General features: G+C 32.5%; 2 protein-coding genes across 2 annotated transcripts; one reads left to right on the top strand and one right to left on the bottom strand.

The window, feature by feature from the left end:
• The first annotated feature begins 11,839 nt into the window (after nt 1–11,839).
• Nucleotides 11,840–14,053, top strand: LOC109790968 (allene oxide synthase 1, chloroplastic). Its single transcript, XM_020350219.3, has one exon. The coding sequence runs from the start codon at nt 12,091–12,093 to the stop codon at nt 13,645–13,647; it is 1,557 nt and encodes a 518-aa protein (XP_020205808.1). The 5' UTR covers nt 11,840–12,090; the 3' UTR covers nt 13,648–14,053.
• Nucleotides 14,054–15,027: 974 nt separating this feature from the next.
• On the bottom strand, nt 15,028–23,102 carry LOC109790965 (wall-associated receptor kinase-like 14). Its single transcript, XM_020350217.3, has 4 exons — nt 22,104–23,102; nt 17,121–17,195; nt 16,438–17,026; nt 15,028–16,021 (listed from the first exon to the last, which is right to left on the bottom strand). The coding sequence occupies exons 1-4, from the start codon at nt 22,822–22,824 to the stop codon at nt 15,358–15,360; spliced, it is 2,049 nt and encodes a 682-aa protein (XP_020205806.1). The 5' UTR covers nt 22,825–23,102; the 3' UTR covers nt 15,028–15,357.
• Nucleotides 23,103–27,190: the final 4,088 nt, after the last annotated feature.

Raw genomic sequence — 27,190 nt, forward strand, 5'->3', positions numbered from 1 at the left:
GGTAGATTCAAAAAGAAAAATGCATGAACATGTAATATTCAACCTAGCATAGAAATATGACAACCTAACAATGGAACCTAAAATATGGAAGGTTCAAGGAAAACAAGTATGAACCACACAAAAATATTCGGTCAAGAGAGGAGAAGAAGAGAAATGACCGAATACAAAAATAGAGAACAAAGAAGACTCAAAGGGAAATAAGGAAGGAAAACATTTACCCTTGAAGAACCATGGCTCTGATACCACTTGATGGAAGGTGGCTTAGTTCCATGCACGCCCTTGATCTTGGTTCAACAAGGGAGACTCCAAAAGATGATGAAAAATGAAGGAGATGGTGGCGGAAGCACAAAGGTGAAGGTGAAGAGGGTTTGCTCAAGGTTGTTTCATCCAAGTGTAGGATGAAACCTATTTAGGGTTTTGCTTTTATGGTGGAGATGGGAGGAGGTTAGCCAAAGGCAACCTAGTACTAAGGAAAAGGTTGGTGTTTAGGGTGGTGGAGGTGGCGCACAAGGTGTATGGGAGGTGTTTGGTGGGGTGTTGCTCCTTTTGGCTAGCTCACTTCACTAAGGTTGGTGAAGGCCACCCAAGGTAGGCCAAACTCACTCACTCACGGTGGTGGAAGGAGGAGGAGAAGGGGAGGAGGCCGTGGAGTTCCTAGAGACTAAGGAGAATGACAATGAGGCAAAATGCACACTCAATATCATTAATATCCAAAGTATGTACAAGGTGATAGGCTAGGGTATAAATAGGAGTGCTAGCATCTAGGGTTTCATTTGGTGTTGCATTGGCCGAAATTCACCAAGCCAAATGCACACTAAATGAGATGCAAATTAACCCTAGATGCTACTTGGTGGCCAAGTTTGGCATCTAAGGGTTTAGGTTGGCTACAACAAGGTGCATGATAAGTCTATGCACCTTGGCCCTCCAATTGGGCCTAAGCCTACCTAACACCAAAAATGTCCAAACAATTCCACTAAGTGTGCGTCACCCTCCTAATGGACACGCCTAGCCCATTTTGAAATTAACCTAAGCATCTAAACACCCCAAAATACAAGGGCAAAATGGGAAATACAAAGAAATAAATCCTATGACTAAAATACCCCAAAATACAAGGGTAAAATAGGAATAAAGAAATAAATGCTATAAAACCTAGGAGCTAAGGTCCAAAAATGGCCTTACTATCCCATTCCTCTTGCCTCCTTTAGTATATCACCTCTTGGTCTTCTCGACCTTAGTGTTATTCCATCAATTTTACATAGTTAGATTTTTATATAAAAATAAATTATTAAAATAATTATGTTTTTACCCTTTACTAATTAACTATTTAGACACTAGTGTGAGGGTAACTTGTCCATGCATTTTTTAGTTGGAAATTTCACACAAATCCACCCTTAACAGAGTCGAATTGAATATGCATGGGACCCACCATAATTCCCTCACAAAATCCACTTAAATCATTTCCTCCAAACAAACATATTTTTTTTAAAAATTCTTTGACAATTCCTCCCTTTCTTCTCCATTTTCTACTGAATCACCCCCGTCAAATACACTATTAGTGAAATCACCAACTAACAACAATTATTACTACTTAGAGTCATACATTTACAAATACATAGATATGTACTATACAACAGTATATACATATAAAAACAATTATACAAATATAAATGATATAAGTACAATTATCTAGTAAAAGTCAAATATATGACATAAATGTCGATCAGGTATAAACTACACAACTACCTTAAGTGTGTGTTTGGTTTATCATTTGGAAGGTGTTAAACAAACATTCACTCATTCCAATGCACAAAACGCCAAAGCAACTATATTGATGGATTGGAAAAAAACGTGGGTTACGTTCAACTGAATGTTTTTCCAAACACACCCTAAGAGGGTAGCACAAAACATCTAAAAGCATTACCATCCATCTGATGGCCTCCATTATGCACTTATGTAAACCTAACCTTACTCAACTCTCATACCAAATATAATCATTGCAGTCTAACCACATGGAAATAAGCAATGATAAGTTAGAGTTTAAAAAGAAAGCAAGTATAGGAATAAAACATTTATACTGAACACCATCATGCAAATCAAGCAAGCACACCACGGGATTTGCATCCAACAACAATCACCATGTTTGAAAGTTAAAACATCCAAGTAATCAAACTTACACCATAATCATATCAACAACAACATACTCATCTCATGCATATGAACAACAATAACAACTCACATCACATCATATGCATACTTAACAACTAATGCATCGTCATACATTCACCTATGAATATCTCCAAAATACACCTGAGTAGTCTAAGTGGTTTGAAAACCAAATCAACTTATGTCATTTTCACGCCTAATGCGCCTACTGGATCAACAATTATAATGATATACCAACTTTGATTTCTCGGGTGTCATTACTTACACTAGGAAAGTCTAGTTCCATTGTCAGGACTAATATAGTTGGTTATAGGCGTACCACGACTTTGACATGCATTATCAAGTCACATATGAAATTAATCCACTAATTATCCTCAAGAAACCATGCAGCCTTTTCAGTAATCAGTTAAGGGTAATGGCCCTTGACTTCATACTTTACTCCATATTGGCTAAGGACCTAGAGGAGACTCAATAAAATCCACTCCAAAAGGTTCACACTTACTCAAGGAAAGTTTTTCAACAATTGACCTCATAGACCGACACAATAAGATTCCTTATATAAGATCTTCAATTTTCAAAACAACATCTTCTCCTCTAGTCCTAAGCTAATCAACATACTATAATGCCTACAACATTCTTAACATCAACACCTCCACATACATCATTTATATACATTGCCCTAAGTTAATGCATATAGATATCAAAACATGTCAATCATATATAGCATACCAATGTTAAACGACTCACCTATGAATAAAATACATATGCTCAATATCTTAATCAAGTATGGTATGTCAATGCTTATTCAACACTCCAATCATGCAACTATGGCATATCAATCATACACATCATATCAATGCTCATTAACATTTTAACCACACAAGTATAGCACATTAATGCTTATTATCATCGTCCTACATCACAAAACAAGCAAAAGACTCAAGTATTCTATTCATGTTCACCATACAACATTTAATTATCAACAATTAAATCATAATCATACATCATCTCATATTAATGTATAATCAACATACAAGGTATTAAATTCCCCTTCTTCATGTATCATACAAGAATCCCACTTGTAAAACAAAGAAGGAACCCAACACTTCAAGCATCCAAGGTCTTGCTCTAAGCGATGGTAATTCGCTTTGAGCATCGAGAAACTTTCTTGGAGTCAGCTCAGATAGAGAATGCCCCTAGAATCCTTAATCTATTCACTTTAAGCGACGATGTCCTTGCTTTGAGTGAAAAAATTTGCTCAAAACGCTCACAAATTCACTCAAAACGCTCATAATTTTGCTCTAAGCGAGCAAAGTCAAGGACCACCCCTAAACCCTCGTACATCATCACTTTTTAAGCGATCATAATTCGCTTTGAGCAAGCCGAGTGAAAGAACACACCAGACTTGGTCAAATAAGCTCACTTAGAGCAAGTAAGTTCTTACTATGAGCGAGGCTACCTAGAAACCTACATAAAATCAAGAACACCTTATCACCCCAAGGAAAAACATCATGCAAATCAAAATCCTTACATCCAGAGCTCCAAACTCAACATGCAATCCATCATAAACTCTCTCATAACCACCTACAACCTAGAATGGGAGGAAATTCCCACATGCAACAAGATCTACATGCAATATCATCTAAGAATTCAACTCATATGCTTAAAAAAAAAAACAATCCATTACCCTTTCCACTTGCTATCCGAAAATCCAACCATATAATCACATTTGATGAAAAGTATGACATGGAACTCAACAAGTCAAACACAGAACCCAATCCTAACTTCCCTTACTTCAATTTTAAGCTTTCCAAAAGTGAAGGAAAGGAAGAAGAATGGAAAAACCATTTTGAGCTCCAAACAAAAGAACTCCACACTAACACACTCTAATTCTTGACTTCAAGTACTTTAAATCATTCATAACAATAAGAATCAAAACTCATTAATAATTAGTATAAACATGCATATTTATCTCTACTAACAACAAAATACATATATGTATATATAATTGTACAATACTCCATATGATCAAAGTATTCCTAAGTGTCGGTCAAACACGACTATACAATGATTACCAAAAGATAGCCTCAAAAGGGAACATCGACTCCAACACTACCAGGTGGCCTTCATTGCACATCTCTACAACTTAGCCCTACTTTGCTCCCATACCACATATGATCATTATAGTTCAAACCACAAAGAAACACGCAAAAGTAAGCTAGCACTAGTGTAAAAATTGGATTTAAAATCGGACTTTTAAGATCGGTTATCAAATAACCGATCTTAAAAGTACTTTTAAGATCGGTTATAAAAGAACCGATCTTAAAAGTGTCACTTTTAAGATCGGTTCTGATCTTAAAAGTGTCACTTTTAAGATCGGTTATTCTATGACTGATTTTAAAAGTGCTACTTTTAAAATCGGTTATTTAAGAATCGATCTTAAAAGTATTACTTTTAAAATCAGTTATTTTAGAACCGATTTTGTATGTAGTATACAAAATCGGTTCTTCAATAACCGATTTTAAAAGTATCGTCAAAAATCTTTTATATTCCCCTCCATTCTCATTCTCTTTAATCTTTCCCTCTATTCTTTTTTTTAATCTGTGACGCTCTCATTTTCTAAAGTCTCCAATAAGGTAAATTTCGTTGTCGTTTTTCTTTCATTTTCGTCTTCTCATATTCTTGTTATGTCTCTTTTCGTTTTTTCATGCTTTTCTCGTCTCTATTTTCGTTATAGGCTTAGTCTGGCAAAATTTTGAACCTGAAATGGCCCGTTCTGCAAGGAGAACGGGCCATTCTGCAATGAGAACGGGTTGTTCCCCTTGAGTACGGGTCGTTCTCCTTGCAGAACGGCCCGTGCTCCCGTGAATACAGGCCGTTCTCCATTGGAAACGGGGCGTTCTCCCTGGAGAACGGCCTGTATTCAAGGGGGAACGAGTCGTTCTCCATTGGGAACGGGCCGTTCTAAGAATTAAATTTTAAGCCTTTTGATTAGAACGACCCGTTCCAGTTTTGGAACGGCCCGTTCCAGTTTAATTTTTTTTCCCCATTCAGACTTTTAAGATCGGTTATTAAACAACCGATCTTAAAAGTTGACTTTTAAAATCGGTTGTTTAACCGATTTTAAAAGTCTAACTTTTAAAATCGGCTCTTTCAAAATCGGTTACAGAACCGATTTTAAAAGTGAAAAATAACCGATTTTAAAAGTCTTTTTTCCACTAGTGTAGACTTAAAAGAAAACATATACAATGAAAAATTATAAGCAACATTATTCATCATCACATCGCGTATTTACTAATATCAATTACTCCAACAACATTCAACACTATCAACTCAAACAACTCATTATATAGCAACCCAAGGTCAACACGGGCAACATATGTCATCTTATAACTCAACACCTTAACATGTTTCATTATAGATCAATATTGCATATGAAAAACATAATTTAAACAACATATCATATGTATAACACAACAACAATATGCGTCATCACATATTTCAACTAGGAAATCTTCAACAACACATGGTGAGCAGTTGAAGTGACTTGACCATACCGAATCAACAACATAATGTGATTTTTTTGGCTTGCTAGATCAACAAAAAATTGGATATCAATCTATAACACAAAAATTTGGTTTCTCAGGTTTTGCCACTTAAACAAGGAAGTTAAATATTACTGAACTCCTTCAACTCACTCACATCGGGCTCCTCGTCTATCATCATGTAATAAAACCCTAAATAGTCAAAATCCTAACAGTTAACAATGCAAATATCTTCCATAAATGTCATATATTAGCACTTTGTGATCACCTTACAAAATCTCTTTATTAATGTAAAAGAATATCTTCATTAATCAATGACAATATCCCTACGCAATCACATGAAGATATCTTCAAGATATCATGCAACACTATCAAACATATATGTTGAGCACCAAGTATCGTACTACCCTAACCTAATTCTTCACATAAACGGCCTTCTAACTTAAGCGTCAAAGTGTCTTTATAGGTGCCTTCCCCTACCTGTCATGGACATTGAAGCATTTGGATGTCATCTCTGCTAAGAGAGCACTTTCAAAACTCTGGTAAGAACATTTGGCGCTTACTGTGGGGCCAAAGTGAAACTATCCTTTAGCCATATATGACTTCCACCCAAGAATGAGTGACACACGATATCATGACCTCCATGCACACCATCACTAGTGGGTTCGTCTATGGTGGTCCCTCAAGCTCTTCGAGCAAGAAACACCTCATAATCCTTACAGCCATGGTGTTCAATAAAACATCCCGATCATTACCCTCCATTACTTTCACTGAAGATGATTTTGTAGGGATAAACTTGAGCCATGGTGATCCTATAGTTATTTCAATCCAAATCGCCAACTAGGAAGTGTAAAAAACTCTCATAAACCAAGGAAGCATGTCTAATGTCCTATATTAGAAAACCTTCCACTAGATGCAATTAGGGATGTCAACAGGGCGGGGCAGGGTGGTTACCAAGGAACCCTTTTTTGCTTAGCATTCAACATTGACACCATGATACCAATCGAACTCAATGAACCCTCCTATCGACGATCTCATTTTCAACCTATAATGAATAAAGAAAACATGAACATTGAGCTCAACCTTGTTAACAAAGTAACAGAAAAGACCAAAATCAATGAAGCAGAATGCAAGCAAAGTATAACTCATTGCCACAACTCCAAACTAAAGCCTTGTACTTTTTAACTAAGTGACCTCATTTGGTGAGTTGCCATGGAAGCACGATGTGACAAACTAGTAGGAAAAGTTGACCCTACATGGGAAGGCCCCTTCCGTGTCACCAAAATTTTACACATCGAAGCATATCGACTTGAAGAGCTTGGAGGCAAACCACTACCAAGAACATGGAATGTCACTCACCTGAAACACTACTTTAGCTAACACCACCACAACTGGGATGTGTACTATTTTTCCTACCTTAAACGTTTTTCTCATAAAAGGGTTTTTGACTATGGAGATTTTAACGAGGCACCTTGAGATCATGTAAAACATTCAATTGATTCATCAAAACAATCCTATAGGCTTATTTTTTAAACACAATCACCCTCACCACAATAAACTGAAAATCTGCACTACCCATTTCCCATGTGTGATGTCTGAGTAAATGAGCTCTCGCATCTTTACATCTCCTATGCACGATATGTTCAAGTCAGCGAGCTCTCATGTCTTTACATTCCCATATGCAATTTCTAAGTGAACGAGCTCTCGCACCTTTACTTCTCTCATGCACGATGTCCAAGCAAACGAGCTCTCATGTCTTTAAATCTCCTATGTGTGATGTTCGAGCAAACAAGCTCTCGCATCTTTACATTTCCATACGCGATTTTCGAGCAAATGAGCTCTCATGTCTTACACATATCCTATGTGCGATGTTTGAGCAAATGATCTCTCGCGTCCTTACATTCTTATACGCGATTTCTGAGCAAATGAGCTCTCATGTCTTACACATTTCCTATGCACAATGTCTGAGCAAGTGAACTCTCACGTCTTTACATTTTTATACGCGATGTCTAAAAGAATAAGCTCTCACTTCTTTACACTTTTACACACGATGTCCAAACGAATGAGCTCTCGCATCTTTAAACAAGCTCTCATGTATTTAAACTTTATCCATGTGATTTCCGAGCACAGTAGCTCTCATGTATAATCTTTTACGACCGAACTCTTACAATTCTCACACACGATTTATAGGAGGACAACCTCCAACAACCTTCTTCATAACCTATAACTCTCACAATTCGTGTTGGACTACCATGCACAATGAACATGCAAACTCTGAATATCATTCAACTTGTAATAATCGAATCCGACAACAAATGTACTTAGTTAAAACAAAATGATTATCAGCAACACAAAACAAGATTTAAAAATCAGGGACTTTACATTTAACCCCCACCTCCCCACAAAAAGACATACAATCAACCTCGGAGTCGTAGACATATCTTCTTCATTAGAAGAATTTTTGGTATCATCTTCATCGAGAAGATCACGATCCCTCACCAACTCATCCTTGATAACATCAAGATCAACACTTAGCTTAGTATAAGGAGACTTAGGCAAATGATATGCCATCTAGGGTTGGCAATGAGATGGGATGGGTACGAGTTTCTCTATACCCATCCTCGTCCCTGTTCCTATACCCTATACCCATCTTTGTCCTCATACTTGACGAGTATGAAAATTGTGTCTATATCTCCATACCCGTCGAATATGGGGTATATCCATATTTGTCTCGTACCCGTCAAAAAATTAATTAATATTCTTTTTTACAAAAAATATATATAAAAAAATAAGAATTTCAACATAAAATAATAATTACAAAATAATATTAATTAAGCTTTATTTGACATCAATTAAAAATAGAATAAGAAATTGCATAAAAATTTTAGGTAAATTCTAAAAAAATAAATTATATATTTAAAAACTTAAAGTGGGTTCGGGTATAGGACGGATATGTATGTACCCATCTCCACCCCTGTACCTGGTTTAATAAATCGGGTATTACTCAAACACGTACCCTTGTCTGGTCAAATCGGGTATTCATTGTTAAAGTTAGGACAAATTTGGACATTATCCACATATACGGATTTACTTGTCATCCCTAATGCCACATGATGCACAACCCTATAAAACCACAAGATAACTCCCTAGTCGCATCCGCCTCCAACTTTGTCATTTGAGACATATGCCTTCTTATCTACGACATCATCAAAGATCACCTAAACAACAACATATCCACATCTTTTACATATCGTTTGATCTTTGACATCGCCAACAACTTCTCCATTGACAACTTCTCTTCATCATTCACACACTTATCAAATGTTTGCACAACTGCATTCTTCTCAACGAACAATTTCACCACCTTCGCCACTAGCAAGTCATCCTTCTAGTGATAATCCTTCAACTTCTCCAGACTCTTCCTCTTAGCCTCCAAATTTCCAATGACACTCTCTCCAAAGGACTAACATCCAATTTTGGCCATAACATGTTGACTTCTGCCTTCAAAGTCACCACCCTTTCTCTCTTTGAACCATTATCTAGAACAACTACACCTCTGACAAAAAAACCAACCATTACTCACCAATGCCTACAACAAATAACAACTCAAGAAACTATCGAATGACACAACCACCAATGACAAAATGACATACCTCACAAAAAACAAATGCTAAGAAATAGCCCATCGAATGGAGAATGTCAGAGACACATTTCACAAATCGCAAAAACCATGGTCAAGAGCATCACTAGAACCATAGAAATAAATAGAAAACCATGTACCATTAAAAGTACAAAATTTGACACATGGCATTTATGACCATTAATGCAACACAAAAAAATTGTCAAATAACACATTAAGTGCAAAACGACCCCATAACCTATATCTTTCCCGCCTTGGTGACCTTTATGCATCATTCAATTCCAATCTTGACTCTCACAAGCTCATATGCTCAAAGTAACCTCACTTGTAGCTCATATGTCCTAATAGGCTCGAAACTCGAGGAGCCCATGTGTCACCTAACTTAGTTGATTTCTTCACCATTAGATCACAAGTTGATATCTTTATCATTATTATCACAAGTTTATCCCTCCTCTCTACTACAATAATCACAACTTGATCTCCCTACTATTACAATCACAAGTCAATCTCCTTTACAATTGCAAGTCTTGAAATTTATCAACTCATACATACACAACACACTAGAATCAAACCAAACAACCTACCATAGCTCAAGTCAAGAAATAAAGCAACTTCAACACAATTTATAACTTCTCCCCTCTAAAGAATTTGGAGCTCAGGAGGCTTATGTACAACCCTCCAAGCCGATATCCCCAGCTCACCCACAATCTAAGCTAACCTCCTCCAACTTACCCACATTAGGCTTCTCATCTATCATCATGTAGTAAAACCCTAAACGGTCAAAACCCTAACAACTAGCAACGCAAAGATCTTCCATAAATGTCATATCTTAGCATATAGTGATCACCTAACAAAATATCTTTGCTAATCTAGAACAATATCTCCGTTAATCAATGACAATATCCCTACACAATCACATAAAGATATCATGTGACACTACCAAACATATATATGAGATATCATATATCATATTATCCTAACCTAATTCTTCACTTAAACTCTTCTTTAACTTGAACTTCAAAGTGTCTTTAGTGTTGTACAGTCATGAACATTAAAGCATTCTAAACATCATTTCTATTGTGGGAGCACTTGTAAAATTATGGTAGGAACAAAAATTAAATTGCAGGTGGCATTGGGGTCTTTATGGACTATATCGACATCATCTATTGACAACTCCAAAGACGAAACTTCTTTCAAAATTTGAAGACGTAATCTCTTCTGTTTTTTTTTCCTTCATTAAATAAATGGTTGCCGCTAGCACGCCAGTTCCTTCCTACTATGAAAGCTACAGCTCGTTGAAAATTCAAGTTTGTGGTTAAAATGACAGTTAAAGGGTAGACCAGCCGACGATCGATATCATTAATATTGGTGTGTCTGGTTTCACATTTGTGGAGGAGATTCACGTTTTTTTCATGTAATCTTTAAAAGCTATCAAGGCTCTTCTAACCTCTATTGTGTACCGTTTAAATTAAATCCAAACAAATTTTATTTGATTTTTTCTTTTTTAACAAAAAATGGAATTCGATTCCAGATGCTAAATAAAGGGCGAAAAAAGTTAATTAGTCGTGCCACCATTACGGGATATATATTATCTTAGTTTAATATTTAATAAATACTATATAATAAGAATATTGTTTTGTTTAAATGTTTATAAAAATATTATATTAACTACATTAATTAAATACTATCTTAATATATTTGTTTGATTTTATTATACTTGTATATATTATTTTTATTTTGATAACTTTAAAATATTTTAATAATTAAAATTTTATTTTAAATATATAATTAATTTTAGAAATTTTATAATATTTTTTTAAAATAATAATTAAATATGTAAATTAAGGGATAATTATACCAAAAAATAAATTGTTAAAGAATAATATTTGTATTTATCAAGAGAGTAAAATATTTATTTAAAAAAAAAAAAAAGATGACAGTATAATATTTACACACCTAAAAGAATGTTAGTGTAAGTAATATTCTGATAATAATTCCTTTTGTGACAACAGTTAACAGAAATTTAGCAAAATAAAATTTATATAGTTTCGTTAATTCAGACTAACCATGCATTCCGTTTCCGTAAAAACGAATTACTCCGTATTATATACAGTATATTATTTTTAACTTTTTAATTAATATTTATTTGAATAAAAAGCTATAATTTCACATTTCATTTGTGTTTAGAGCGATTCATTTTCATTTTCCGCGCTAAACCCTAATACCGCAAAAATTATATAGTACTCGGTGTTGATGGTTCTAACCGATCCTGGCATAATATATATTTAAAAAAAAAATAGTTAAAAAAAATTAATAATCCTTAATTACATATAATAGAAATATTTATTAGCCACCGAGTCATACTATCTGGCAAATAATAACCAGTCCCATGAGCCGTGACGAAAGAAAATTTGAATACTATTGTATTAACACGTGCAGAATTCATTTTGGAATAGTACTCTGCCATTGAATGAATCTCCATAAATACCCAAACGGAAAGTCGAAAGTTGAAACAATCACCAACCGAAAGGAACTCCATACTAGGTACTGGGAGTCGTCATATTAACATTTATCATTCTTGACTTGTTTCATTTTTGGTTTTCAACCAATAAGAGTGTGTTTGGTTTTACGTTTCATGAACGTCAATCCATCGATCTCCTATCTTGCTTTTACGTTTCTGTCGTGAAAAAACTTGAGATAAACGGCGTTAAAACTATAAAACAAACACAGCATAAGACCGAAATGGCATTAATCACCTCTGTGCCTCCTTTGCAACAACTACACGCTTCATTCAAGGCAAAGCCCTGCAACAACTTGAAGCGCTCCTCCATGCGTTATTTTACAGCCAAAGCCTCAGTCTCCGAAACGGCGTCGTCGCCAGAGCGCGAGACCACCCAGCTTCCCATGCGCGAAATCCCCGGAGATTACGGTCTCCCATTCATAGGACCAATCAAAGACCGCCTCGACTATTTCTACAACCAAGGACGCGACAACTACTTCAAATCCCGCCAACAAAACTACAACTCCACCGTTTTCCGCGCCAACATGCCACCTGGCCCCTTCATCGCCTCCAACCCAAACGTCATCGTTTTGCTCGACGCCAAAAGCTTCCCCGTCCTCTTCGACGTCACCAAAGTCGAGAAGCGCGACGTCTTCACCGGCACCTTCATGCCCTCCACCGAACTCACCGGCGGTTACCGAATCCTCTCCTACCTCGACCCCTCCGAGCCTAAACACGAAAAACTCAAGCGCCTCCTGTTCTTCCTCCTCAAGTCCCGAAGCAGCCACGTCATCCCCGAGTTCCATTCCAGCTACGCCACCCTCTTCGACACCTTGGAGAACGACCTCGCTTCCAAAGGAAAAGCTAGTTTCGCTGACGCCAACGACCAAGCAGCGTTTAACTTCCTCGCTCGCGCGCTTTATGCCACAAACCCCTCCGACACACAGCTCGGAAGCGACGGCCCAAGCATAATCCAGAAATGGGTTCTGTTCCAGCTTGGCCCAATTATGGTATTGGGCCTGCCCAAATTCCTCGAAGATCCCACTCTCCACACTTTCCGTATCCCCGCTTTTCTCATCAAGAAAGATTACCAGAGGCTCTACGATTTCTTCTACGTGTCCGCCGGGTCCGTACTTAACGAAGCGGTGCGTTTCGGCATCCCCAGAGAAGAAGCGTGCCACAACCTTTTATTCGCCACGTGCTTCAACTCGTTTGGCGGCATGAGGATATTTTTCCCCACCATACTGAAGTGGGTTGCACGTGCGGGTGTCGAGCTTCACGCGCGGCTAGCGGAGGAGGTCAGGGCCGCCGTTAAGTCTAGCGGCGGGAAGGTGACGATGGCGGCGATGGAAATGATGCCGTTGATGAAGTCGGTGGTTTACGAGGCGTTTCGGATCGAACCGCCGGTGGCGCTGCAGTACGGGAAGGCGAAGAGGGACTTGGTGATCGAGAACCATGAGAATTCATTTTCGGTGAAGAAAGGGGAAATGCTGTTTGGGTTTCAACCCTTTGCGACGAAAGATCCGAAGATATTTGAGAATGCGGAGGAGTTTGTGGGGGACCGGTTCGTGGGGGAGGGAGAGAAGCTGTTGAAGTACGTGCTTTGGTCGAATGGTCCCGAGACGGAGGAAGCCACCCTTGGGAACAAGCAATGTGCGGGTAAGGATTTCGTGGTTTTGTTTTCAAGGCTTCTGGTGGTGGAGTTGTTTCTTCGTTATGATTCGTTTGATGTTCAAGTTGAGACCTCGCCCTTGGGTTCTGCCGTCATTTTCACGTCTCTCAAGAAAGCAAGCTTTTAGATGCGAAAAATGCACACCACTCCAATATATTTGACTTTTATTTATATTTATTCAAAATTAGTTCAATAAATTCCCATTCATTCAAAATCAATTATATCCACATGTATTCAACCATATGAAACTCGTAGCCGGAAAGGATAGATGGGACCCAGTTAGGCAGTTAATGGCTTGGTTAGGAGAGACTCTCAGTAAGGATCTTACGTGAGTGATGCTCGGACTTCCAATAAAGCGTGTTGATAAGGTAGAGAGTTTCTTACGTAACTTTGTTGCTGCATTAATCAGTTAAAAATATAAAACTCTCTTCTTCTTTTTCTTTTTTAGGAATAAGAGTTGAGTTTTACAAATGTAAATGAGGAAAAAATTTGATGTCAAGAGTAATCAAAGTAATTATTATTAAAAGGAGCTATGATTTTTTTGTACATTCTATCATTTTTAAAACTTCATCGACATTATAAGTAAAAATAATTTATTTTAGTTTTAGGTGATAAAAGTGAAACATAAAAGTAAAAAATAAGTTTCAATCTTGTATATGGATAAAAATGTGATTAGGAAGGAAGATCCTCCTAAAAATGATCGGTTAGAGTCTCTGATAAAGATTAATCATCAACGAAATAGGTGGATATTTCATATCAATAATATAATTTTTCTAGCATTATTTAAAATTTTATGTGCTAAAAAGTTATACTATCAATATTTTGTGTTCAAATACAATAAAATAAAAATTGGAGAAAAAAAATTTCCTTAGATTTCATAAAAAAATAATTTATTTTAGTTTTAGGTGATAAAAGTGAAACATAAAAGTAAAATATAAAAAATAAAAAACACAAAGACAAAGACAAATATCTTTAATTTGATTTATTTTATCATAATTAACAATTTTATACACTAAAAGTGACTTAAACATGTTGAATTTGTCAAAACATTTTATGTTTGTTGGAATTAATCTATTTTTAACATTTTGTTTAATAGTTTAGGAATTAATCTATCTTTAATGTTTTGTTTAATAGATCAATAAGAATTCATTTATTCTATAATAAGTTTACCTAGACTTATTTTGTTAAATAACTCATATTTTACATTAAATTTCAATGATCAAACTGATGAACTTAAAGTTCCTAATACATAAATCAAGTCTACAACTTTTAAAAAAAATTTGATTTGATACTTCATTTCATTAGTTTAAATCAACGTATAAAATATTTTTATTTATCTTGTCAAATTAAATTAATAAAATAAAATATCAAATAATTTTCAATCTTTTTAAATTTGTAAATTTGATCTATGTATCAAGAACTTTAAATTCAACTGTTAGATCATTAAAATTTGATATAGAACATATATTATTAAACAAAATAAATATAAATATACTTACTCCTAAAGTAAACGAATTACTCTATCCTCCCTTTTTATATATAGAAGAAAAAACAATGGAAATTCGTACCGGCTAATATTTGTCGCCGAATTTGGCTAATTTCGTCCACAAACTATATAAACTATATTTATCCTAAAATCATCATCTATAACACAAAAAAGGATTTTTCCCTGTGCAGAAGCATGTCTTTCCCACATTAATTCGGGTTTGTTTGTTTGTTTACCTCGTTCGAGGTTAATTCAAATGATTTACAAGCAAACTACTGCATTTGATTTGATGAAACAGTGAGCTTTGCTCAATCAAATGACTTGCTTGGAAAACTAATTGACAAAGGAGAGCTATGCACTCAACCACAACTCTTGGTCTGTTGAGCTACTATTGGGCCTTTGTAATGACTTTAAAGTAACAAGCCCAAGCCCATTTTGGAGCTTGAGGCACCCTTTACCCTTTTGCTCAACCTTCCTGATTGCAGTGCTCAGTGGTTTCTCACTTTCATTGGAAGAGGAAGAGGAAGAGCAAGAGGACAAATCCGTCGATGTTGCACAATTGCTGTCTGCCAATGTTGTCCACCTTTTCAACCTAAGCTGTTCTAACTCAGACGCCACTTCTGTCATCGAAGGCCTCATGTCCCTGTGGAACGCAAGGCACCTGAAAGCCAACTCAGCCACCTTGTGAATGGAATAAAGGGTCCATGCATCGCTACTTGCTTCGGGTTTAAGTAACGGGTCTATTATCTCGTCCAAAACCCCTTTTTGGATCCTCTCCGCAGCAAGAGAAGCTAGATTCACTTCGTTAGGCGGACGTGAAAAGTCCACCACTTTCAGTCCCGTTATGATTTCGACAAGAACAACACCGAAGCTATACACGTCGCTCTTCTCAGAGAGGTGAAAGTCTTGGTGGTACTGTGGATCAACATAGCCAGGGGTTCCTTGTGGGGCAGTTGAAATGTGGGATCTTTCGGTCATCCCAAGTCTAGAAAGACCAAAATCTGCCACTTTCGACCTGGAACAAAAATGATCACATCTTCAGCAAATATGCACCTAAACAGAAGAGGAGAGAAGTATGCATAACACATGCAACGAATAATATGATTTTACAAGAAGGAAAAACTATTATCTAGTCCGGACCACATGATTTTGATCAAAGACACATAATTGAATTATATTATTTTTTTAGTTTTTTAACTATGAAGGAAGCATATAAAACACACAGAGAAAATAGAGAGGAGAACAATTCAGTGGTCCGATAACAAAATTTCCTTTGTGACCGGAACAGTTTTATCATTTTATGTAATATAAAGATCAATTAAATGATAGAAAAAAAAAATCAATAACATTTAACTAAATGTCTTATAAAAAATGGGATATAAATCTATTGGAGCCACTAATTGTTTTTGGTTTGTATGCCATTACTCTCACCTGAAATTCTGGTCCAAAAGTATGTTGCTGGACTTGATGTCTCTGTGGTAAATGGGAGGACTAATGGCTGAATGAAGATGTGCTATGGCTTGTGCTGTTTCAGCGGCAATGGTGAGTCGAACAGGCCATGGAAGACCATTCCCTCTCTCCTTTTGCAGATGCTGACCGAGTGTTCCATTGGGCATGAACTCGTAGACGAGGATTTGTTCTCCGTATTCAATGGAGCATCCCAACAAGCGAACTAAATTGGTGTGGCTAACCGAGGAAAGGAGCTTGATCTCGTTCATTACTTGCTCAACACTGTCGGTGTCTCTGTGTTTTAACCTTTTGATGGCAACCCATTCATCGTTGTAGAGCTTTCCAGCGTACACCGTCCCGAATGCCCCAGTTCCCAGTCGTTGTTTCTCTGAGAAACTATTTGTGGCTCTCTCGATGTCTTTGTAGCGATAGATGGCAACGCTGTCATTGTTGCCAGTGGCTTCGGTTAAGCGTCTTTTTGTGCTCTTTGTGATTCTCAGTTTGGAGCGCCGCCGGAATAAGCAACATAGTGAACCCATAGTAACCATAAGCGAAACACCAATAACAAACCCTGCAAAAAAAGTGAACGTTCAAGAGCAAGAACATGCGTGGTTGATAAATTCATTGTTTCCTAGCCCCAAACACATGAAATAAGCACAGCTTACCTCCAATTAAGATAACGACTCTCGATTTTCCTCCACATCGGCCAGATAAGTACTTCGTTGGGTTGCATGTCGAGGCTGCATGTGTTTAATTACAGTCCAAATTCACATGAAAAGATTAATAAGCCAGAAATGTTAAGAACTAGAGTCAACTAGAATAGAGTTCTGAAACCAGCAAGGTAACTGAAATGAGAATGTTTCAATTCAGAACAGTTCGATGTTTGCAGTTGAACTGAGAAATGCCTTGAAGGACTCAATGAAAATCCTCTGACCGCTACAAGGTTAATTATCATTAAATAATAAAGATATTTTCACAAAAAAAAAATTGAATAACAAAGATATATATAGGTGAAAAGAAATCCATCAATTAACTTATAATATGTAAGAAATATATTAAAAATAAAAGGATGAATTAGATTAAGATTTCAAAAAAAACTTCTTTAAAAAAAGTCTTATAAATTTTTAAAAATCTTATATATTTTTTTAAAAAATTTAATTAATATTTTATAATATAAATTTTAATAAATTTATATTTTTAGAATTTATAAGACTTGAAAGGATTATGTTAGATTTTAAAAAATAATATAGATTTTTAAAAAATAATACATTTATATTTTCTCTATTATATCAGTGATATATAGTTGAATATCAACAAGCTATTTTAAAATTTAAAAAATATTAATTAAATATAAATAATAAAAAAATATTTGTTATGAGAAATATTCAATTCGATAAATGTTTTTTTGTTACCTAAGTGGATATACAACAAAAATATGGGAAGAAAAGAAAAATAATAATAACTATGATAAATAGTTGTATGAGAAAAGAAAAAAAAATATAAAAAGGAATAAATTAAATGGTATGATTTCTTATTTTTGGTGTATACTTTATTTTTAAATAATTTTAATCTTAACATTTTATAAAATTAAATAATAATAATCAATAACAAATTAAAAAATCTTTTAATATATTAATTTTTTTTTATCTCCGGTCCACTCATCGTATCTATATCTATATATATTCCTTCTATTATTCATAGTCGTTTTAGTATTATTACTTTTTCATTTTCAATTATCATTTTTTTAAAATTAATAATTTATTACTTTTATTTTTTTATAATTAATGTGTATTTTTTGAATAATATATTTATTTATTTTTAATATACCTATATTTTCTTTAATCATCTAAAAAACATAACAAAAAATAATAATAAATATTTTTAAAAATTAATAAATCAATCATTTTCTTAAATTTTATATAATCTTAAACGTAAAAAGAAAAAAAGGACGGAGGGAGTATATGACATTGCCTTTTAAACGTTCGGAACCCTATAAAATTTCTTGATGAGGCAATATGTCAGGATTTCGGGCTAAAATTTTGGCAAATTTAATGTCTGACATGTTACTGTCAAACTTCTAATCCAGATTTACAAGTTAAAGACGACCGTCACTTTCTGTATTAATTGTTCTCTATTTAAAAAAAATAAAAATAAAGAGAGAAAGAAGAAAAGCAAAAGAACTGGAGTTATATAAAAAGTTCAATTGTGAGTCATGCCTTGTTGTCTATACGGTCACACGGCGAGATTATCGGAACTCAAACAACCACTGTTGGAATTGGAACAATTCAGTTTCTGTAGAGTAACAAGTATATTTTGATGATAAAATTTTAGTAAAAATATATTTTTTTTTCTTATATTATTTATTAGTGTTAATTTAATTTAATTTTAATTAATTAAATTAATTTAGTTTCATATTTTTAAAATAGATCTTAATGTTTAACTTTTTTTAAAAAAATATTTAATAGATATGTGTGCCATGTTATTATGTCACGTGACATACATGTGATATAACACATGACACGATAATATGACACTTGTCATGTCATAATGTTACGTATTAAATCTGTTAAGTATTTAAACGGAAGAAACAAAAAGTCAAATATTAAAATATATTTTAAAAATGTGAGACTAAATTAATTCAATTAATTAAAATAAGACTAAATTGACACTAATAAATAATATAAAAGACGAACAAGTATATTTTTGCCAAAAATTTATTAAGTGTATTAATTAAAAAACAGCATTTAAAATTATGATAAAGATAAATATATTTATAATAAATTTTGAAAGTAATTATTATATCAATAATTCAATTTTAATTAACTGTGATAGATATATTTTGCTTTAAAATACATAGAAATTATTTATCTATTTATGTTAATAAGGGAGGATTTTTTAAGCATATTAATAAGGGAGGATTTGAATCATTTATAAAAGATCATAAATTTATGAGTGGTTTTAAAATGTTTTACAGTTTTGTTAGCACAATTTTTAAGCTTGTTTCTAAACATGATATTTTTTTTTTCGACAAGAAAAGCAGTCAAAATTTTCCCTTAATTAATTTTACTTATTAGATTAAAATATAAAATAATTTTACAATTTAAGAAATTAAATATATTTCTTTTCATACTAGTTTATAAATACCAGTGAAAAAGATATGTGTCTCTATAAATTTAGTTTAAAAATAAAATAAAATAAATAAAATAATAGAGATTACAAAATGTATATAAAGTAAAATAATGTAAATAGTTTTTAAATAAAATAAAAATAATAGGGTAAAACAATTTTAAACAAAAATGAAGATAAAAAACGATTATAAAATAAGTGGATAATTGTTATTAATAAAGTGAATAATTATTGTTTTGTATACATTTTTTTTATTTTATTATTGAAAAATATGTTGATAAAAAAGAATTGAAATATAATAAAGATATATAAATGTCTAAAAAAATAACAACTAAAGGTAAGTCATGTTTTATAAGCACAAATTAGTCCTTAATTATTAATTTTAGGATATTATTAGATTATGTTCATAGAACTTTTTTTTTTTTTAAAGTATAGTATTATTCTTCAATAAAATCTGTTATTATTATTATTATTATACTAAAAAATATTAATTATCACTTGTGAGGTCAATTTATAAAATTTCATTTATTGTATGAAAATATAATAAAATATTCAATAAATCAACTGATTTTAATGCATTAAAATATTACTTTTGATCAACTATTTTCATAAAGAATAATGTTAAGAGATCATTCAAAAAAAAATATTATCTTTTATTAAAACATAGTAGTACTATTTAAGGGAAAAATAGAAAAATCTAGATTACTTTATTTATTTAAAAAAAAAACAGATTTTTAGGTGAAACATCCTTTTCTTGTTGGCACTTTCAATCTTCACACATAGACAAAAAGAGGGGAAATATAAAAAGGAAGGGAAAGCCCCTTATTGGAAAATAAAATTTGACCACTTGGCTAATTGATTAGTCTGGTTGACTTAAATTCCCTGTAATCATGGCTGCTCCAATTAGTTAAGTGATACGCATGTTTCGGCTCCACCATTTCTTTCCCTCTTTTCTTTATATCGGTCCTACTTGCTTCCTTTACGCCAATCTTTCTAACGGGTACTCTCATGATAAAGAATTTAAAGTTTTTGTTTTATTTATAAGAGATGGCACGTGAACTCAAAAAATATATACGACTCACACTATTCTATATTAGTATTTCTACATTATACATACATTAGTGTAAAATAGTATTTTCTAAAAATATTTTTTCAAATAACATTTAATAATCATTTAATTATTAATATATTTTATTTTAAAATTTCGTATTCATGATTTATTCAACAAAACTTAATTATGATATGATGTTATATATATTGCTTCAGGGATGTATAAAAAAATATTGTTCCTGGTCAATAATATTTATTTTCAATAAATTTCAACATTAATAAATAATAAATATATTATTTATTTATAAAATTTATTATCAAACCTTAAATACAAAATTTGCATAATAAACTTAAACAAATAGTAATTTATACCTATTATAAAGGAGATATATTTTGGTAACCACTCATTTGATCTCCACTTTTTAGTGAACCATTATATTCTTTAGAATATATAAAAAAAAATTCTTATATTTTTTCTAAATAATTATCTACAACTTTTTATATTTATCTGTATGTAATTATTAGAAGTTTAGGGTTTAGGATTTAGAGTTCGAAGTTCGAAGGGTCTCGATCCCTCTAATAATAATAGATATAAATAGACCTTCACATATATATACACACAACAAAACCAACAGAATTGTGTATTAAAAGGAAACATGAATTTTGATCTTATATATGCGTAATATTGTGGCTGCTACATCTATAGCTGTAATAAGAGATATTTTGATTTAGTTAATTTTTATTAACTATTTCACTTTTATGAAGTTAATAATACACTTTAAAAAAAAATTACAGTGAGATGAGACACAAAAGACGATTTTTTTGCTAGTAATGTATAAAACAAATCATTTTCGGCATGGAATTATTTCCGACATACAAAATGTCCATGATCACCTAATGTCAGCATAAGAGTAATATGCAGAGAGGGATTTAATTTACTGAACTTTGCGTAAAAATTCAAAGCAGACAAAGAAAAAACGTTTAGCTTAAATTAATCTTCTTCATTATTGGAGGTGAAACATGAACTTATCGTGATTATTTGGCTAGTACCACGATATGTTTTCAATTTTCAACAGACAACGACATTACATGAACACGAAGGAATGAGTAGAGAGCAAGGTTGAATGATAAATGTCTAACCTAATGAATTAATCTATTATCGAGGAGGTTAGGATATTTTATGTCTCTAAATTATAATTATATATATTATTTTATATTTATTTATAAGAAATTACTGTATAATTAAATAAATAAAAAAATCAAAAATAAAAATAGAGATAAAAACGATTATTTAAAAAAAATTATTAATAGTTATAATTAAATATAGACAGAAGGAATCATTGTCCTAGAAAGTCAACCCACCACGAAACCACATTCAAGTTTTAATTAATTTTTTTCCTGAATTTAATTAAATATTATTATTACGCCGATGAGGATGTGAAAAATAAAATAAATAAAAAAAGAGAACTAACCTTTCCGGCAAGCTGTTCCGGCCAAAAAGCCATCGCCGACGAAGCCGTGGCGGCAGTGACACCGGAAGCCTGGTTTTCCGTCAAGAGGCGATTGAATTACGGTACAATCGGCGTGATCGGAGCATAGACATTGATCTCCCCCGAGCCACCATCCAAGTTGTATCGTATTCATATCGAGAGGCAAAGGCGCGTCGGAAGCGTTTGAGTAATTTGGCGATGAAAGGGAGGACATAAAGTACTTGCATCCAATTTGGTTGAATCTAGTGTAATTCATGAAGCCCTTGGTTAGTTCGTCGTAGTAGCAGTTCAAATCGCCGTTGCCGGAGGTGTTGCAACCCACGGAATCGAATCTGGTCCGCACCAGAGCCTCCGGTATGGAGCAGGGCAAGAGCGACTGGGTGCAGTTGGCTAGGAAAAGCACGTTTCGCGAAGTGGGCGCGTATTTGTGACTGAAGAGGTGAACGGTGTCAAATGTGCGATTGCATTGGGATTTGATGTAGAGGAGTATGCTGTCGCGGGTTACCGATTTGACCGGTAAGTCTCCGAGGGAGGGTCCGTCGGCGGTGCAGTTGAGGCGGATTCCGCAGCCGGAGGAGAATCCGAACGGGTAAGGAAAGGGTTGGGAGGAACCGCATGTTTGGAGGCAGTGGCGAGAGTTCACTTGGGCCTTGATTATTGGAATGAATAGTACGAGGAATAATACATGTGATTTAGTGATCATAGTGGACAATATTTAAGGAAGCGTTGTTTTCATTGTTACAGGGTACAGAAACAAGTTTTTGTGGTTGGTCGGAGGGAGGAGTGGGGTGGGACTAAAGTGAATTTTGGGTGATGAGAATGGGAAAGTGCATGTGAATTTCTAAACACCACTGGTTTCTAATGGGAAAAAGGAAAAGGAAAGGATGAAAGAAATATATGGAAGATTAACTTAAGGGGTGGGAGATTTGTTTGTTCGTTTCCACGCCCATATCTTTATAGTATTTGTCTTCTTTTCACATTCCTGAGATAATTTTTTAATGACATTAAATAATTAATGGGTAAAGAAGGAAAGAGGGGAGAGAGTACTAATAATGACACAAATATATTGTAATAAACCGTTTCCAAACGGAACAACGACCCAACATATGTTTTGAATGGGTGTTGATGCTGAAGATGCTCGCTCACGGGTGCTCCAGTCAACGTTTTAGACTGGGAAGGGATCAAGGAATGATGGAAGATGAATTTACAAGAAATTGTGCAACAAGGATTAAGCCAACCAACAATTTTAACAAATTATTTTGTCAACAATTCTCGCCATTGACATCCATTTTGTTTATACTCTAGTTTTTTGGGGCACTGCTAAATCGCCTACAACATGATTTAAATTACTTGTGGCTATATTCACTGTATACAATTAACTTTACTAGCATTTTTTCAGTGACAATTCTCGCTGTTTCATCCCGATAAATTCAGATCTAAAAAGGACAATCCATTTAAAGGAGGTCAAACTCTTTCAAAATATATTTTATATATACAAAAATAATAATTAAATTTGAGAAAAAAATCACTTATACTCCCACCTTCAAATTATGTATCTTTAATGTTTTAAGTCAATAATTATTAAATTGTTATTATCCATTAAATTTAAATTCATTCTTCTTTTTTTCACAGATAAATATGGGTTCCACTTTTGACTTTAACAAAATGATTCTAATCATATTTTAATTGGTTTTGAGTATGTTTGGTAAACATTTTCATTTAATTTTTATATTTTTTAATGATGCACTTGGTCTATCAATGAAAGTAAGACAACTAAGACTTTTGTCTTCGTGATTGTAAGACCTATTATGTAATACGAGATTAATTTGATGCTATAAAGTTCAATTCTTGTATATGAATAGAGATGCACTATAAAAAATATGTAATTTAACAATCATCAAAATCGGTCGTTAAATTGGAAAAATTGGTCGCTATTTATCTTAGTGATTGAATTTAATCTGTCAATAAAACCCTGATTGCTAAGCTATTTAGTGATGGAAAAATTTTCAGTCGCTAAATGGTTGCAATGATTTTGGTCTCTGAAGTGTATGAGACCAAATTAGTGACTGAATAAATCGGTCGCTAAATATTAATTTTTTATTTTATTAAATTTTATATACGTCGCAAATTTGGTCGCTACGAACCACTTATATTTGGCCTCTTAAGGATTTTATTTCACAATACTTAACTTTTTAACATGTTTTGTCCTTAATTACACAATTTTCAGAAACTTCTCAGAAGGTCACTCATCCATATATTACTCCAAGTCAAACACGCTTAACTATGAAGGCTACCGAAAAACAGATGCATGTTGTTAGTATAAGTAGTACAAATTAATTCATTTAAGTCATCCTCAACTATTCAATCTCATACTTATATTATCTTTGGATTCTTATCATTTTGGTGTATCCGGACCGTTATAAATATATAATAATTATATTACTAATAATAATAATTATATTATATTTAATTAATCTTTATTTATATATATACTTACTTTTATAATTAACAATCTACTTATTTCTGTTTAAAATTAATTTTATGATACAATTTAAATTATTTATTATAAATTTAAAAGTTTAAGTAATAATTTATATATTTTAAAATGAGAAGGGTTTATAATAACAGTATAACTTTTACTAAGTATTACACCGCTCAATAACTTTATATTAAATGTGAATTTTGTAAATCCAACCGTTAGATTGAAAGTTCATATCACTTTATATGTTTATATCAATTTTTGTTAAAATTGAACAATAACTTAAAAGTAATCAAAGTGCTCATATTTTATTTGAAATGTATATATTACTTCAATTTTGTTTTACAAGAATGAAGTATCAAATCTCTTGAATTCATATAAGATTTTGTATATATGATCTAAGAGTAAAAAACTTTCAATCTAATGGTTGAATTTATAAAATTCACATTTAATATAAAGTAAGTTATTGAGCGATGTAATACTTAGTAAAAGTTACACCGATGTTATTATAACCCTTTTCATTTAAAATATTATTTTTATAAATTAAATTTTAACATTTTAAATAAATTATTAATTAACTTAATATATTTATTCATCTTAAATCTAAGATAGAAAATTTAAAAAATGTATTTATCCTTGTTTTATTTTCTAATTATCAACCATTAATAAAACACTAATTTAAAATCTTATATAGTTATATCATAATATTTTCATATCAAGTTTAAAATCAGATATTAGTTATACAAAAATATTAAAATCATATAGTAAATTATTAATAAGATTCTAGTTAAATAATTTAAAATAATTTAAAATAATCAATTTTATCACACAATAATAAAGAAATATTAATAGTTAAGAAAATACATTTGTACTCTCCTTATTAGAAATATATATTATAAATATGGATCAAAATAAATACGAAATTTTAAAATTCATATACTCTAATTAAAAAACTGCCTAAAAATTCAATCGTAAAAAAAAACCTCTAAATATTTTTTTACATAAATAACTATTGGTATTAATTATGTAGGAATGCATATAAATATTTTTTTTATTATAAATTAATGTCTTTCCCTTACAAAAAAAGAAAATGGGATTGATACTCAACAACAATATTATCATCACTTTTAAGCAATTTATAAATTTTTTTAAGTTTTACTTAATAACCGAATAAAATTTCATCGCTAATTTTAACTAATATTTAGCGACCGAATAGAATTATGTTGTTAATTTTAACTAATATCTAGCGACCGAATATAATTACATCGCTAATTATAACTAATATTTAGCGATCGAATTTAATTCCGTCGCTAAAAAAATCAAAATTTCTAATTTAGAGACTAAATTCAATTCTGTCGCTAATTTTAACTAATATTTAGCGACCGAATTTAATTTCGTTGCTAAATTTAACTACTATTTAGCGATCGAATTGAATTCCGTCGCTAATTTTAACTAATATTTAGCGACTGAATTCAATTTTGTTGCTAATTTTAACTAATATTTAGCGACCGAATTCAATCTTGTCGCTAATTTTAACTAATACTTAGCGACTGAGTTCAATTCCGTCGCTAATTTTAACTAATATTTAGCGACGAATTTAATTTTGTCGCTAAAAATATCAAAATTTCTTATTTAGCGACCGAATTTAATTTCGTCGCTAAAAATATCAAAATTTCTTATTTAGCGACCGAATTCAATTCCGTCGCTAAATTTAACTACTATTTAGCGACCGAATTCAATTTCATCGTTAATTTTTAACTAATATTTAGCGACTGAATTAAATTTCGTCGCTAAAAAAATCAAAATTTATAATTTTGCGACCGAATTTAATTTCATCGTTAAAAAAATAAAATTTCTTATTTAGCAACCGATTTTCTAACGACAACTTATTTTGGTCGCTAAATCGGTCGCTATTTTGATTATTCATAATCGGTCGCTAAATCAGTCGCTAAATAGCGATTGATAAATTTTGGTCGCTATTTTACAATTTTCTAGTAGTGATGGCAAGGGGTAGGGTTTGGATAAGGTCTTATAGCACCTGTTTCCATACTCTGTTTAAAAATAATATCTATATTGAGTTTCGTAGTAATTTTAATATTCATCCACATACTTGCTAATACTTGTGTACTCATACCTGCACTCATGATCCATATTTTACTTATATATAAAGTAAATAAATCAATAAAAAAATAACATGTTATACAAACAAACATAATATTAATTTTTCAAATTTTTAACATTACAAAAATCTAACATAACAATTCTTATAAATAAAGATTACAAAATATTCAATTCTTGTAAATAAACTTTTAAAAAAATTCAACATAGTAAAAGTTGTAATTAAACTTCCAATATCATGATCATGTGTTAACAATATTTTTCAAGACCTATGAAAAAATCATGCAGGAATTAGTTAGATTAAATTATATACTATAAATTTTAAAAAAAAAATGTAAACATTTGACCTCATATTAGAATCAATTTCTCCATACTTTTACAAACATCTATCTTCTAAGTTTATATATTGTTTTCATTCGGTAAGACTAATATAAACTACATGAAAAGAAAATAAATGATTAGACAATTTAAC

The sequence above is a fragment of the Cajanus cajan genome, chromosome 4, assembly GCF_000230855.2.
Source record: "Cajanus cajan strain Asha chromosome 4, NIPB_CcT2T_4, whole genome shotgun sequence".
In the NCBI taxonomy this organism is placed as follows: Eukaryota; Viridiplantae; Streptophyta; class Magnoliopsida; order Fabales; family Fabaceae; genus Cajanus; species Cajanus cajan.

What these genes read in the sequence shown, in the direction of transcription:
- LOC109790965 (XM_020350217.3), bottom strand. Translation starts at nt 22,824, where the DNA reads ATGATCACTAAATCACATGTATTATTCCTCGTACTATTCATTCCAATA. An exon ending in CGGAACAGCTTGCCGGAAAG is followed by an intron (nt 17,196 to 22,103) that starts GTTAGTTCTCTT and finishes AAACACATGCAG; the next exon opens with CCTCGACATGCAACCCAACG. An exon ending in CTTTTGGACCAGAATTTCAG is followed by an intron (nt 16,022 to 16,437) that starts GTGAGAGTAATG and finishes TTTTTGTTCCAG; the next exon opens with GTCGAAAGTGGCAGATTTTG.
- LOC109790968 (XM_020350219.3), top strand. Translation starts at nt 12,091, where the DNA reads ATGGCATTAATCACCTCTGTGCCTCCTTTGCAACAACTACACGCTTCA.